Source organism: Saccopteryx bilineata, chromosome 6 (assembly GCF_036850765.1).
Source record: "Saccopteryx bilineata isolate mSacBil1 chromosome 6, mSacBil1_pri_phased_curated, whole genome shotgun sequence".
Classification (NCBI taxonomy): domain Eukaryota; kingdom Metazoa; phylum Chordata; class Mammalia; order Chiroptera; family Emballonuridae; genus Saccopteryx; species Saccopteryx bilineata.
The window spans coordinates 50,189,989-50,205,291 of NC_089495.1; the positions used below are offsets into that span (position 1 = coordinate 50,189,989).

The 15,303-nt window shown below is 41.5% G+C and overlaps 1 protein-coding gene across 23 annotated transcripts in view; it reads left to right on the top strand.

Annotated features, from left to right (window-relative positions):
- Positions 1–15,303, top strand: part of DOCK9 (dedicator of cytokinesis 9) — a 345,301-nt gene that overhangs the window by 79,206 nt on the left and 250,792 nt on the right. For 7 of the 23 annotated variants that reach the window (XM_066236466.1, XM_066236467.1, XM_066236477.1 and 4 more), the window contains exon 1: positions 7,606–7,867. The exons of 8 other annotated variants lie outside the window; for them this stretch is intronic. In XM_066236466.1, coding sequence (XP_066092563.1) covers positions 7,706–7,867 — 162 coding nt within the window. In that variant the 5' untranslated portion in view covers positions 7,606–7,705. Of the gene's footprint in view, positions 1–7,604; positions 7,868–15,303 lie in introns of those variants that run through there. 8 more of the 23 variants (XM_066236486.1, XM_066236471.1, XM_066236481.1 and 5 more) reach the window with 2 other exon arrangements.

A 15,303-nucleotide genomic window follows, 5' to 3' on the forward strand; every position in this document is an offset into this window, starting at 1 on the left:
TTTCTTTCTTTCTTTCTTTCTTTCTTTCTTTCTTTTCTTTTCTTTTCTTTTCTTTTCTTTTCTTTTCTTTTCTTTTCTTTTCTTTTCATTTCTTTTCTTTTCTTTTCTTTTCTTTTTTCTTTTCTTTCTTTCTTCTCTCCCTCCCTCCCTCCCTTCCTTCCTCCCTCTCCCTCCCTCCCTCCCTTCCTCCCTCCCTCCCTTCCTTCCTCTCCCTCCCCCCTCCCCTCCCCTCCCCCTCCCCCCTCCCCTCCCCCTCCCCCTCCCCCCTCCCTCCCTCCCTCCCTTCCTTCCTTCCTTCCTTCCTCTCCCTCCCCCCTCCCCCTCCTCCTCCCCCTCCCTCCCCCTCCCTCCCTCCCTCTTTCTTTCTTTCTTTCTTTCTTTCTTTCTTTCTTTCTTTCTTTCTTTCTTTCTTTCTTTCCTCTTCCTCCCTCCCTTTCCTTTCTTCCCTCCCTCCCTCCCTTCCTTTGTTTCTTTCTTTTTCTCTTTTTTTATTGTAGTAAGATTTTCATAACAAAATAATATTTGTTCTTTTATGACTGGCTTATTTCACTTAGCATAATGTCCTGCCAAGTTTATCCATGTTGTAGCATGTGTCACAATTTTCTTCCTTTTCAAGGTTGAATACTGTTCCATTGTATGTAAATACTACATTCTGTTTATTCATCCTTTAATGGACACTTAGGCAGCTTTCCTCTTTTGGCTGCTGTGACTAATGCTGCTATGATCATGGGTGTACAAGTATCTTTTCGAAACTCCACTTTTGGTTCTTTAGGGTACCTACCCAGAAGTGGACTGGATGGACCATGTGGTAATTCTCTGTTTAATTCTGTGAGGAACCACCGTACTCTGTTTCACAGGGGCAGCATCATTTTACACTCCTACCAGTAAGTAAGTTGTTTTTCTTAACCCAAACTTTTCTTTCCTTAGGAGATCTGTTTTATTTAAAAAGCTTTTTAACTTGGTCTCCTGCCAAAAAAAAGGATTCTCCATTCGTTTGAGAGATTGATCATCTCTGGCAGACTGCCACCTTCAGTCCCATGGAGTTCACTTAGTTGCTTCTGCTCCTTTTACTTGGTCACCCTGTGATGGTGCCAGGTGTTCAGAGCACCCCACAGGGACTGGTTGCATCCTGTTACTCTAGCATCAACATGGAGATAATAGTGTAATTTTGCGTTCTCTACTTTTGAGAATGTTTAAATACCACTGTGTTTGCAGTAGACTGGACTCTGAGATTTCATGTCATGACTTTAGACTTTCAGCAAAGTTAACTTGTTTTGCCGTTGGTCAATACGAGTACAGACTGTAGCTCTCCTAGAGATCTAAGTCCTTTCTGTACCATCGTCCTCTAGGCCTACGCATCATCTCTGTTCACTTAAAGGTAACTAGTACTGGCATTTCACAGTGTTTGGAGGTGGAGATGATAAATGATTGATAAATTTAGATATGCATAAGTCTATCCATCTCTTTCCTCCATCAAAATGTGAGGTTTATGTTCTTGAAATATACAATGGTAGGAGAGTTCACCTTTCCCTCATTTTTTATTTATTTTTTTTGTATTTTTCTGAAGCTGGAAACGGGGAGACACAGTCAGACAGACTCCCTCATGCGCCCGACTGGGATCCCCCGGGCACACCCACCAGGGGGCGACGCTCTGCCCACCAGGGGGCAATGCTCTGCCCCTCCAGGTGTGGCTCTGTTGCAACCAGAGCCACTCCAGCGCCTGGGGCAGAGGCCAAGGAGCCATCCCCAGCGCCCGGGCCATCTTTGCTCCAATGGAGCCTCGCTGCGGGAGGGGAAGAGAGAGACAGAGAGGAAGGATAAGCAGATGGGCGCCTCTCCTGTGTGCCCTGGCCGGGAATCGAACCTGGGACTCCTGCATGCCAGGCTGACGCTCTACCACTGAGCCAACCAGCCAGGGCCTCCCTCATTTTTTAAAAGGTCCATATTTGATAATACTTCTTTAATTTTCTTTGTTTAGAAAAAAGTTTCTAATGGTCATTGCTGAAACTTCCACTTCTTTACCATCTTAACTCCCTTTCCTCCCAACTCTTGCATTCTCCTGTTTTAACCATTTTTATCAACAAAAATAATTTTTTAAATTTATTTAAAAAGTTAAATTTAACAATGACATTGATCAATAAGAGTGCGTAGGTTTCAGGTAAACATTTCTATAGCATTTGAACTGTTGATTGTGTTGTGTACCCATCACCCAAAGTCAAATCATTTTCCATCACCTTATATTTGTCCGTCTTTACACCCTTCCCCCCACACCCTCCCCCATCCCCCTCCCCTATGTCTCCCTCCCTCTGGTAACCATTTCACTTTTATCTATGTCCACAAGTCTCAGTTTTATATCCCCTGTGTGTGAAATCATATAGTTCTTAGCTTTTTCTGATTTACCTATTTCACTCAGTATAATGTTCTCAAGATCTATCCATGTTGTCATAAATTTCACTGTCTTATGGCTGAGTTGTATTCCATTGTGTGTGTCTGTGTGTGTGTGTGTGTGTGTGTGTGACATCTTCTTTATCCAATCCTCTATTGAGGGGCACTTTGATTGATTCCATGTGTTGACCACTGGGAATAATGCTGCGATGAACATGGGGGTTCATGTGTCTCTACGTACCAATGTTTTTGAGTTTTGGGGGATAGATACTCAGTAGAGGGATTGCTGGGTCATATGGTAGTTCTATTCTTAATTTTTTGAGAAACCACCATACTTTCTTCCATAATGGTTGTACTAATGTGCATTCCCACCAGCAGTGAATGAGGGTTCCTTTTTCTCCACAGCCTCTCCAATACTTGTTATTAACTGTCTTGTTAAGAATTGCCAATCTAACAGGTGTGAGGTGGTATCTCATTGTAGTTTTGGTTTGTATTTCTGGAATAGCTAGAGAAGATGAGCATCTTTTCATGTATCTGTTGGCCATCTGTATGTCCTCCTAGGAGAAGTGTCTGTTCAGGTCTTCTCCCCATTTTTCCCGCCCAGTTTTTAATTGGATTACTTGTTTGTTGCTGAGCTTCATGAGTTCTTTATATATTTTGGATATTAACCCCTTATCAGAGCTTTTTGTGAATATCATCTCCCATTTAGTTGGTTTTGTTTTGCTGTGCAGAAGCCTTTTAGTTTGATATAGTCCCATTCATTTATTTTTGCCTATACTTCCCTTGCCTTTGGGGTCAAATTTATAAATTCTCTATGGCCAAGGTCCATGAGCTTAGTTACCTATATTTTCTTCTATATAATTTATTGTTTCAGATCTTTGATACACTTTGAATTAATATTTGTGCAGGGGTACAAATTGTAGTCAAGTTTCATTCTTTTGCATTTGGCTTTCCAATGTTCCCAGCACCCTTTATTGAAGAGGCTTTCTTTTCTCCATTGTGTGTTTTTGGTTCCTTTATCAAAGATGATTTGACCATATAGATGTGGTTTTATTTCTGGGCTCTCATTTCTGTTCCATTGGTCTGTATGTTTGTTTTTCTGCCAATACTGTGATGTTTTGATTATCGTGGCTCTTTAGTATAATTTGAAGTCAAGTAGTGTGATACCTCCAGCTTCATTCTTTTTCCTCAGGATTGTTTTGGCTATTGGGTTGTTTTGTTTTTTTTTATGGTTCCATAAAACCTGGTAATTTTTTTGTTATATTTTTTTTAAGAAATGACATTGGGATTTTGACGGGGATTGCATTAAATTTGTATATTGCTTTGGGTAATATGGCCATTTTAACTGTGCTGATTCTTCCAATCCATGAACATGGAATATTTTTTCATCTCATTGTGTCTTTTTCAATTTCTTTCAATAATGTTTTGTATTCTTCAGTATATAGGTCCTTCACATCCTTCATTGTTTATTCCTAGGTATTTTATTTTTATTTATGTTGCAGTTATAAAAGGAATTATTTTTTTGAATTCATTTTCCAGTGTTTCATCTTTGGCGTATAGCAGTAGACTTTTGTATATTGATTTTGTATCCTGCGACTTTACTGTATTGGTTTATTGGTTTTAATGTTTTATGGTTGAGTCTTTGAGTTTTCTATATACAGGATCATATCATCTGCAAAAAGTGATACCTTTACTTCTTCTTTCCCAATAAGGATGCCTTTTATTTCTTTCCCTTGCCGATTGCTCTGGCTAAAACTTCCAGAACTATGTTAAAGTAAGGGTGGAGAGAGTGGGCAGCCTTGTCTTGTTCTAGATTTTAGAGGGAAAGCCTTCATTTTTCCACCATTTAGTATGATATTAGCTAATGGTTTGTCATATATGGCCTTTATTATGTTGAGGTACTTTCCTTCTATTCTGATTTTCTTGAGTGTTTTCAACAAGAATGGATGTTGTATCATATTAAATGCCTTTTCTACACCTATTGATAGGATCAGATGATTTTTGTTCTGTTTTGTTGACGTGGTGTATTAGGTTGATCGATTTCTGGTTTCTGTATGTTGAACCATTTTTGTGCTCCTGGAATGAATCCCACTTGATCGTGATGTATTACTTTTTTAATGTGTTCCTGTATTTGATTTGCTAGTATTTTGTTTAGGATTTTTGCATCTGTATTCATTAGAGATATTGCTCCATAGTTTTCTTTTTTTCTGTTGTCCTTGCCAGGTTTTAGTATCAGGTTTATGTTGGCCTCATGAAATGTGTTAGGGAATATTGCTTCTTCCATTTTTTTGAAGACTTTGAGAAGGACAGGTACCAGATCTTCTTTGAATGTTTGTTAGAATTCACTAGTGTAGCTATCGTACCTGGACTTTTGTTTTTTGGGATGTTTTTGATAGTTATTTCTATTTCCTTCCTGTTTATAGGTCTATTTAGGTTTTCTACTTCTTTGTGACTCCACCTAGGAAGATTGTATACCGTATTTCCCCATATATGACTAACCCATGTATAAAACACACCTTAATTTTGGGGCCCGAAATTTGAAAAAAAAATGTATTAATAAAGTCACTGAACTCAAGTTTTATTCATCATAAAATCATACAACTCATCAGTGTCAAAACTCCCATCCATTAGCTTATTCTCATCTGTGTCTGATGACAAATCACTGTCTTCAATAATGAGCACAAGAACTAGCGCCAACAATTGGGAAATGCAAGTAAAAAACCTACTACCCTGTATAAGACGCATCCAGGTATTAGACCCCACATTTTCTTTAAAAAGTGTGTCTTATACCTGGGGAAATATGGTAGTTCTAGGAATTTATTCATTTCCTCTAGATTTTTTAAAATAATTTTTTAGATTTTATTTATTCACTTTTAGAGAGAGACAGAGAGAGAGAAGGGGGGGGGGGAGAAGCAGGAAGCATCAACTCCCACATGTGCCTTGACCAGGCCAGCCTGGGGTTTCAAACTGGCGACCTCAGCATTCCAGGTCGATGCTCTATCCACTGCGCCACCGGAGGTCAGGCATATTTCCTCTAGATTTTTGAGTTTGGTGTTGAATATAGCCTTTCATAATCTTCTACTATGATCCTTTGTCTATGATATCTGTGGTAATTTCTCCTCTTTCATTTCGGATGTTGTTCATATGAGTAATTTCTCTTTTTTTCCTTAATGAGTCTAGCTAGTGGTTTGTCGATTTTCTTGATCTTTTCAAAGAACTAGCTCTTTGTTGTATTAATTTTTTCTCTAGTTTTTTGTTTTCCATTTCATTTAGTTCTAATTTTTATTTCCTTTCTTCTGCTTAAGCTCTGAAGCAGGACATTCTAGACCACATATAATTCCTCTTGTTATTTGTATGTGGCCAGTATCTACTCTTTTGACCACCTCTTGTGGCTATTAGATTTTTGCATGATAATGCAGGAAAGAAACAAAATCTAGACTTTTGCTTATCTTTGGTGCCTAATAGGTAAACTAACTTTAGAAAACAAATTTGGCCCTGGCCGGTTGGCTCAGCGGTAGAGCGTCGGCCTGGCATGCAGTGGGACCCGGGTTCGATTCCCAGCCAGGGCACATAGGAGAAGCGCCCATTTGCTTCTCCACCCCCACCCCCCTTTCTTCCTCTCTGTCTCTCTCTTCCCCTCCCGCAGCCAAGGCTCCATTGGAGCAAAGATGGCCCGGGCGCTGGGGATGGCTCCTTGGCCTCTGCCCCAGGTGCTAGAGTGGCTCTGGTCCCGGCAGAGCGAAGCCCGGAGGGGCAGAGCATCGCCCCCTGGTGGGCAGAGCATCGCCCCTGGTGGGCGTGCCGGGTGGATCCCGGTCGGGCGCATGCGGGAGTCTGTCTGACTGTCTCTCCCCATTTCCAGCTTCAGAAAAATACAAAAAAAAAAAAAAAAAAGAAAACAAATTTGGGGATTATGTAGTTGTATGGTGTTCTCTAAAGATCTGCTTTTACTATGCTAAACAGGTGTCTGTTACTAACCATAGGTACTCAATCATTCCAACCTACTCTTAACTTTGAAATCTGTAGATAGAAAATGGAAGTCCTCTGTTGCCTTGTAACCTAAGGAAGAATATCAGAACAGATCTTAAAAGAGCAGTCACTGTTTCCCAGATGCATGATATAGGTGGAAGGGGTTTGCCTGTGTCTTTTTGCATAATTCTCCTTTTATTTTTTAGAAGGAAAATGGCAGAAGTCAACTTAGTATAATATTAATGATAAGCTTCTCTGTTAGCCACCCCCAAAGATACAAATCAGGTGGTATAGTGTCAGTGAGTTCAGTCTGCAGTGGAAAGATCTGGATTACTTATGCACCAAAAATTACTTATGCACAAAAAATTATAACCATGTTGGCTGTGGGACTTTAGTGTGTTTTTACCATTGCATTCCGAGGTGCTGCTTCTGAAGGACCTGGTAACTTTTATCCATGTTCTCATTTGCATATCCTTTATCCACGTACTCATTTGTATACCCTTCATCCATGATCTATTTGCATCTTTGGGTACCAGGCATGGGAGAATCCTTTTAAGCAGTGTAAACTTGCTAGCCCTCTCTCTAGCAAAGAGTAGAAGTGGACAGAAGTCATCGACACAGCAGTTTTGTGTTCCCTTGTGGTGTGCTGTCAGCAGGCTATTACCCACACACACAAATGGTTGTTTGAAGTGGGCTTACATGTGTTTCCATAGCAGCAGTCATCTTAGTGATTTCACTCGTTTTTGGACTTTTTTTTTCTTTTGCTTCTCTGTTCCTTGCTGATGCAGGATTAAACAAACAGCAAATTTAGGTCAAGGAAAGAGATGTTTGCTAATATAGATGCTAGGCTAAGCATTTTGCGAGAGTGATTTCTTGCTGCAGATGGACATTCTTTGTGCCTTCAGTGGTATCTGCAGCAGGGTGGCTGTCTGGTACCATCTTTTTCATTTTGGGCAGGTTCTGAGATTTAGAACAATCCTAAGCAAATCATAGGAGCCGGCAGTTTCCCAGTAACCACATGTAAATCTCCTGCTTATTTGTTCTTTGGTATTAACAGTGATGCAATCTACTGGATAACAACAATACTTTAAAGGTTTTGGTTCATCCGAGGGGTGTCATCTTGTGTTTGCACCACCCCTCCTGTTTTACACTCGGAGCTTGGATTTTTTTTTGTCAGGCTGTTGGGCAGGAGCAGATACTAGTGTGACAGCTCGTAGCTTCCCTTCTGTTCCGGTGCCGGCAGCTGCCTGTCTTGAAGATGGTACAGTGGGAGCCTGCTCTGAAGAGCCAAGGAAGATGATGTGGAAAAATGGAGTAGGTTGCTAGCAATCTGAGCATCCACACCTTGGGGATGGGTTGCACCACTAGTGTGATTCTGTTTAAAGGTATCCGCACTGTTTTTGAAAGAAACTGTGCTTATATGTGCAAACAGCAAGGAGAGAATAATGCCCTTGAATATACAGCATACAATTGGACAAAAGAAGATTCAGAACTATTGATCTTCAACTATCTGGTAAATGATGTTTTGCTTAATTAACAAGTAGTGTGGTGGTGTTAAAATAAACTAGTCATTACTTGTAAAGCAAATATATTTATTTCAGTATGTTTATATATGCATATATATAGTCTGTGTGCATAAATGGGTAATTAGTGGTCTTAAATTTAAATGATGTGTCCATTCGTATGTGTGAGAATGTTATGTATTAATCGAAGCTAAGTACACATAGAGAAAAGGCTGGAGTAAGATATTTAATTACAGAACTGTTTTCTAAGTTAGCTTTATGAGCTTACGTGGTCTTGATATCATCCCAAAAATAATACTTGGTAAAGTGTATGTATTTAGGGTATTAGATACTGAACCCTCTACTAGTACTAGAGAATTATTCAGTCCCTTTATATCTTAGTTTTTTACTTGGCTAGATATTTCTTACTGATGGCTTGTGGCCAGTCCTTTGATTCAGGGGGAAGAAATTCAGAGGGAGCATAGAAGAAACTGCAATGGGGATAAGAAAAATACAGCTTTCTTATTTTAAGTCCAACTGTATATAATGTTTTTGGTGGAGCGTTTGACTTATTGTACATGTTTGCTCCCTGTAAATGCTGGAGGACGTGTCAAGTCACAGATGGGTGTGCCTCTCCGTTGCCCTCTAGCAGATTCGGGCTCGAGAGGAAGCTCTGTGTTGCTGTCCTCCCTCAGTATGCCTTGCCATCATTGTTCCCTCTGTCCTTTTCAGAGTTTTTGTTGAAACGAGTGAGAATAGTACATGTGAGAGAGTTCCTGTGTGTGTCTGGCCAGCAGCAGCCACTCGGTACGACGAGGGTGAAGTGTGCGGAAACCCCGAAACCTTCCCGGGGTTGTAGGCTGCCACATGAGACTGAGGAGGGTGCTGGTGTGGCTTGTGGCTCTGGGGATGAGAGTGGGTTGCCCTAGCCTTGCAGGGCCCCAGGGGAGGGTGCGTTTTGTGGGGTGGCTTATGTGAAGTTAGCTCTCTAAATACTGGAGAGGAAAAATGGGGAGCATCACTCAAGCATCACATGCATTTTGTAAAGCAGGGTTATGTGTGGGTTTGGAATTTAAATGGTGCTGTATTAACTGTTAAATATTTTACACCCTAATGTATTTTGGAGTGGGCTTTTGAGAATAACGTAGCAGCGTTGAGAAGGACGAGCTCAGTACAGCGTCTGTCCCATTAGTGTGGTCCGTAACCCTGACAGCCCTGGGATGGCTTGGCTGGTGATGGCAGTGCCTCTCCCACGCTGCCACTGTCTGCCCCCCAGGCCACACGGACTCGTCTCTGGTTAACTCACCTTTGAGAGACTGTTTCTGTTTTATTGCATGAGGGAATGATAACCTTCCAGGGGCCTTGTTAGCACTCTGGACTGGATTTGGAGGCCCTGCTCCTGTGTGTTGGGTTGGGTTCTCTCTGCCCACCACCCTTGCCTGCACCAGCAGACTGAGAAAGCTGACAGGACCATGCATGCATGTGGCGGGGGAGCTTTGGGTGGAAAGGTGCACCCTCCAATCCACTTCTGTCCTTGACTCTGTGACCTCTTTTCTACATGGCAGACGGTAGCTTTCCTTTGAAAAGGGAGGTCAGACTCTTCCTTCTCTGCTCAGAGTCAGAGCTATCCTTACAGTGTCCTGTAGGTCAGTCCCCAGCATGCCCTGTGTTCTCCTCACCTTCATTTACTTCTCACTCTCTCCTCATTCCTCACTTTGCTCTGGCCTTGGAGGTTGCCTTGCTGCTCTCTCCTCCTGGGACACCTCTACCCAGGTGTTTACCTGGTTCACTCTTGACCTCCTGTGGGGCTTTGCTCAGATTTCCTTTCTCAGGAAGGTTTCCTTGTCTACCCATGTCATTGTTGTAACATTTCCCAACATACCCTTCTCTGATTCCCTGCCATAGTTTCTTGATAGTTATCTTCACCTGATGTATAGTTAGTTAAGAGTACAGTACCCATATAAGGATTGAAATGATGTTGAGTAGTTAAGTGTTACTTATAGTAGTAAATACAGGAATGAGATTTATGGGGGAAGGAATTTTGGTGGTTTTATTTACCGCTCCGCCCCAGCAACATGAACAATGCCTGGTTTATAGTAAGTACTCAGTTAATGAGTTAATTTTTTTTTTCCCAGAGACAGAGAGAGGGATAGATAGGGACAGACAGACAGGAATGGAGAGAGATGAGAAGCATCAATCATTAGTTTTTCGTTGCGCATTGTAACACCTTAGTTGTTCATTGATTACTTTCTCATATGTGCCTTGATCACGGGCCTTCAGCAGACCGAGTAACCCCTTGCTCCAGCCAGTGACCTTGGGTCCAAGCTGGTGAGCTTTGGTCAAACCAGATGAGCCCGCACTCAAGGTGGCGACCTCGGGGTCTCGAACCTGGGTCTTCCGCATCGCAGTCCAACACTCTATCCACTGTGCTACCGCATGGTCAGGCAATGAGTTAATTTTAATGAAATGGTTTTATTATCCTGAACTTGAACATGGAAAAGCTACTGAGAAGATAGGTTATAATCACTTATTCTAAAACCAAAATCTTGAAAAAAAAATTTATACAGTTTCCCCCAAACAATAACTGGCTCATCTTTATAATCTCTCCTATTGACGATTCATCTCCCTCAGAGCAGTGGTTCTCAAACTTTTAGAAGTCGGGGTGTATTTAAAATCCTACAAATAATTGTAGGCGCATTATATACAAATTTCTGAGAAATACGTTATAATAATTAAGTCAAATATTAAAGAAAAAAAATAAAATCCAAGCATGCTTTTATGGTATAATTAAACGAAATAAATACGACAAAATTAAATTCATTCTGACATTAAAAAACATTTTTAGCCCTGGCCGGTTGGCTCAGCGGTAGAGCGTCGGCCTAGCGTGCGGAGGACCCAGGTTCGATTCCCGGCCAGGGCACACAGGAGAAGCGCCCATTTGCTTCTCCACCCCTCCGCCGCGCTTTCCTCTCTGTCTCTCTCTTCCCCTCCCGCAGCCGAGGCTCCATTGGAGCAGAGATGGCCCGGGTGCTGGGGATGGCTCTGTGGCCTCTGCCTCAGGCGCTAGAGTGGCTCTGGTCGCAACATGGCGACGCCCAGGATGGGCAGAGCATCACCCTCTGGTGGGCAGAGCTTCGCCCCATGGTGGGCGTGCCGGGTGGATCCTGGTCGGGCGCATGCGGGAGTCTGTCTGACTGTCTCTCCCTGTTTCCAGCTTCAGAAAAATGAAAAAAACCCAAAACATTTTTATGTTAAATTTTTTGAGATATGCTTTTTAGAATTTGTAAAAAAGAGGGGTTAAAAATAAAAAAATGACAAAGTTATCTTTTTATATATATAGATACATTCTTAGTAATATTTAGTAAATTCGGCAGGTCCCAGCATGAATGTATTAAGTTTTTTCATTCTTGTGTTTATGAGAAACATGAGCCTGGTGTGTCCTAGCGGATTTCTTCAATGTTTAGGCATATATTTGAAAGGCAGACTCTCATTTCTTTGTCAATACATTGAAGAATTTCTCTCTTTTTACTCTTGTGTTGAGGGTAGAAAATCCTAATTCACATAAATAGGATGTTGAAAATTGTACTAAAATGTTCAAAACTTTTTAGATATTGCCACATATTCTTTTTTTATAGAAATTCAAAAGGCTTCAAGAGATAATTCCTTATGTTTAATCATCAATTCATGATCAGTGGATATAGCTGCCAGTTTTTCTTCTTTTGTTAATTAATGTTAAACCCAAATCACTTGAAACTTCCATGAATGGGTTTCTAATCCAATCATATTATTCAGTGTTAAGTGATGGAAAATGCTATAAATTAAATTCTGCCCATCAGCCTTCAAGTCCTATTTTATTTACACTTAACTTTCACTCACTTCCAGAATCAGATTCTTCAGTATCACGCTTCTTTTTGAGAAATCTAACCATTTTATTTGGGTGCATTTATCTAAAAATAATATAATGATGTGTTAACAAAAAGAGCCCTATTTCCATAATGAAATGGTATAATAGAGTAACTATATTTATTTTTATATCTGGGCACATGCCACGAACCAGCGCAGCTAGTAATGGCAATGGTGCGGAATTAAGAAAATACACGGAATTAAAAAAATACAGGGTCGGAAGGGCCCTGTAATTGCTGCTGGCAAGAACAAAGCTTGCCCCAAAACCACATCTTTATTTATAGGGCAAAGTGGACCATTAGCAAATCAATGAGAGCTTTGATCATGTTTCCAAGGCAACCCAAGAATTTTACCAAGTGCAGAAAACCCCCACCATACATACCATCTTAACTTTACACCAAACAAAGGATAGAAAAAACTTGCCTCCAGTCTTTCTGGGGAACATGAGGGGTAGTGTAAACAATCCAGCACCACAGCTTAACAGCCTTTTGCAACCTAATCAGGCAAGTGAGGGGGGTTGGGTGGACTGTCAGTTTACAGCCAATTCCCCACACCTCTGGCCCCCAAAAATCTAGACTCCAAACACCCTGTTGGTTTTTTGGTCCCCAACAGGCAGGTATTTCTCTGGAATACCATAGGGCACACCTGGAAACCTTCTAGGGTACATCAGTGCGCCCTGGCGCACACTTTGAGAACCACTGCCCCAGAGTTATACTTTCCAGCCCTTTGTCCTGGAGCTACACCAAGAAGTTACATGATTCAAGGCTGAATGTTCCATGGGTTTGATATGGTCATGAATGACAACTGATACTATCTTTGGATTTTGTCCAGACTAGCTCTGTAGAGCCCTATTCCATGCTGTTGGCATTTTGGGACCTTTTCATCCTTTGGTTTGAGGCAACCAAGCCCTTTCTTAAGGAAGCTCTGCTCATTGGCACTCCATTGGGTCACCTCCATGCAAAGGAAGGCTGACATTCTTTTCAGACAGATGTGGGTCCTTGTCTGGCTCCTTAGCCTTGGTTGGGAGGGTGTTTATTCTTCTTCAGCTCAGATGTCCACTCCAGCCTATGGCTCTGCCTTAGCTTGTCATCAGATTGGAGCTGTACTTCACCTGCTCCTCAGAGTAAATCCCCACCTCGGAATTACTTAATGTGTATTCAACCTTTCGGAGGGAAAGTAATATTCATGAAGTATAGCTCAAAGGGCTTGAGGCCACCCATTTTTCTAGAGACTCTAAATATCCCAAATATGTATGTATTGGTCAGAAACCTACATGTGTGTACTGCCTCTTTTTGGCCCTAGTGGAATTGCTGTTCCTGAACTAAGTAAATTTTGTGTTTTTCTCTTGGGCTATACTGAAGGGAATCATAACAGACAACTCTTATGAAAGTGATGTCTACTATGAGGGTATTTTTGAGGACATTATTCATTGGCTTTCAGAACAGTGAGAGAAGGCTCTGTAGTGTAGTGGTTGATTCCAACTCTGGAACCAGCCTTCGGGGTTTGAATCTCAAACCTACAACCTCCTAGCTGTGTGACTTTGGGAAGTTTACTTAACTGTTCTCTTCTTCAGTTTTCTTATCCTCTGTATACAGATAATAACAGTACATACCACATGGGATTATTAAATATGTGAAGATGTCTAAAGTTCTTAGGACAGTGTCTTGCACATAATTAGTGCTAATTGTTACTGTTATTTTTTAGTGTTCTCTTTATGGGGAGTGCTGGAAGAAATTTCTTCTCTTTGTACTCCGAATGGTTGTGCTTTTCCTAAGGAACTACTTTGTTTTCATATATTTTGTATGATTCATGTAACTGATTTCAGCTACCTCTTCAGTTGACTATTAAAAGAAAGCTTAGTCCCAAACATGTGACCCAATTCCAACTGATACATAGGCTCTTTCAAATGTTTTTTTTATATTCTCCTTCAACTGTGCTTTTTATTTTCCTACATTACTATTTTATTACAGTCAGCTTTTTCTCATCTTTTTATTAAAATATTGTAAATCTTATTGTGTATGTATTTATGTAAATCATGTTAAATCCTTTGGAATTTAAAGGCAAAGTATAAATTAATAAGCCGCTAGAGAACTAGATAGTGATGAAAAAACCTTTTTACAGTCATTAAGTTTGGCTCTGAAGCAACAATCAGATGTCCTGAGGGCCAGCTTGGCTTTGTAAGGCTGCGTCTGTGCAGTCTGGTGAGGAAGGGTCCTTTTCTGTCTGAGCGGCAGGAATTAGCCCCATGGTGGGTAGTCCTCTGGGAAACAGGTTTCTCTGGCAGTTGTGGACTGACTGAATTTCAAGTGTTTGCACTTAAATTTTGTCCAATAATTCTGCAACAGAAGGGCAACGCTGAGTTGGGATAGAGTTTATTCCTGAGTATAGATTTTTCCTCAAGTCTCCCATTTCTAATTAATTGAATGTATTAGTTTACCTCATTCAGGAAACTCCTTGAGTGCCTCTTTCGTGCTGGGTATACAGAAGTGGTGAGGAAGGTCACATCCCTGTTGGGGGAAGGCTGGCACACAGGTCCCATGAGGCCCTGTCAGAGGGCACGAAAGCACCAGCCCAGGCGTTTTCCATGAGGAGGGGCAGCTTGAGCTGAGACAGAATGCTTGTAAATCCCCTTTTTCTTGTCTGTGAAGGTTTGTGATGGGCCTAGCCTATTGACTAGGACTCGAGCAGTTTTACTCCTAGCTAGTAATATACTAGCCCCCTCTCTTACTGTATCTGTGGAAGAATGGAGGAGCTGTGGGATTATTCTGTACCATGTCCTCTTTTTGCCGATTGTAACTGAAGTGGAAGACGTGGAAGACGGCAGCTAGGACCCTGTCAGCAGCTTCCTAAAGACCAATAGTGAAGGCAAAGTATTGGAAGCAGCAAGGGTGGAAAGCAAACTTTTTTGTCCTTGATTTCTTTTTTTTTTTTTTTTTACAGAGGCAGAGATAGACAGGGACAGACAGACAGGAACGGAGAGAGATGAGAAGCATCAATCATCAGTTTCTCGTTGCGCGTTGCGACTTCTTAGTTGTTCACTGATTGCTTTCTCACATGTGCCTTGACCGTGGGCCTTCAGCAGACCGAGTAACCCCCTGCTGGAGCCAGCAACCTTGGGTCCAAGCTGGTGAGCTCTTTGCTCAAGCCAGATGAGCCCACGCTCAAGCTGGCGACCTCGGGGTCTCGAACCTGGGTCCTTCCGTATCCCAGTCCGACGCTTTATCCACTGCGCCACCACCTGGTCAGGCTGTCCTTGATTTCTTTTGTGACATGTTAGGATAGTAAAGCAATGATTTTACCTATTTTAAATTAATATTTTTTTCTTGCCTCCTTAAAGCTTTTCATGGTTCTTATAAGACTTGCTACACATCTTCAGTGTTTCCTCAGCTTCTATTACTGTATAGAATTTTATCAGATCAGCTAGATTCCATGGACTAAACAGTCATTTGTAACTTAAAAACTCATTGGTTAGGCCTGACCCGTGGTGGCGCAGTGGATAAAGCGTTGACCTGGAAATGCTGAGGTCACCGGTTCGAAACCTTGG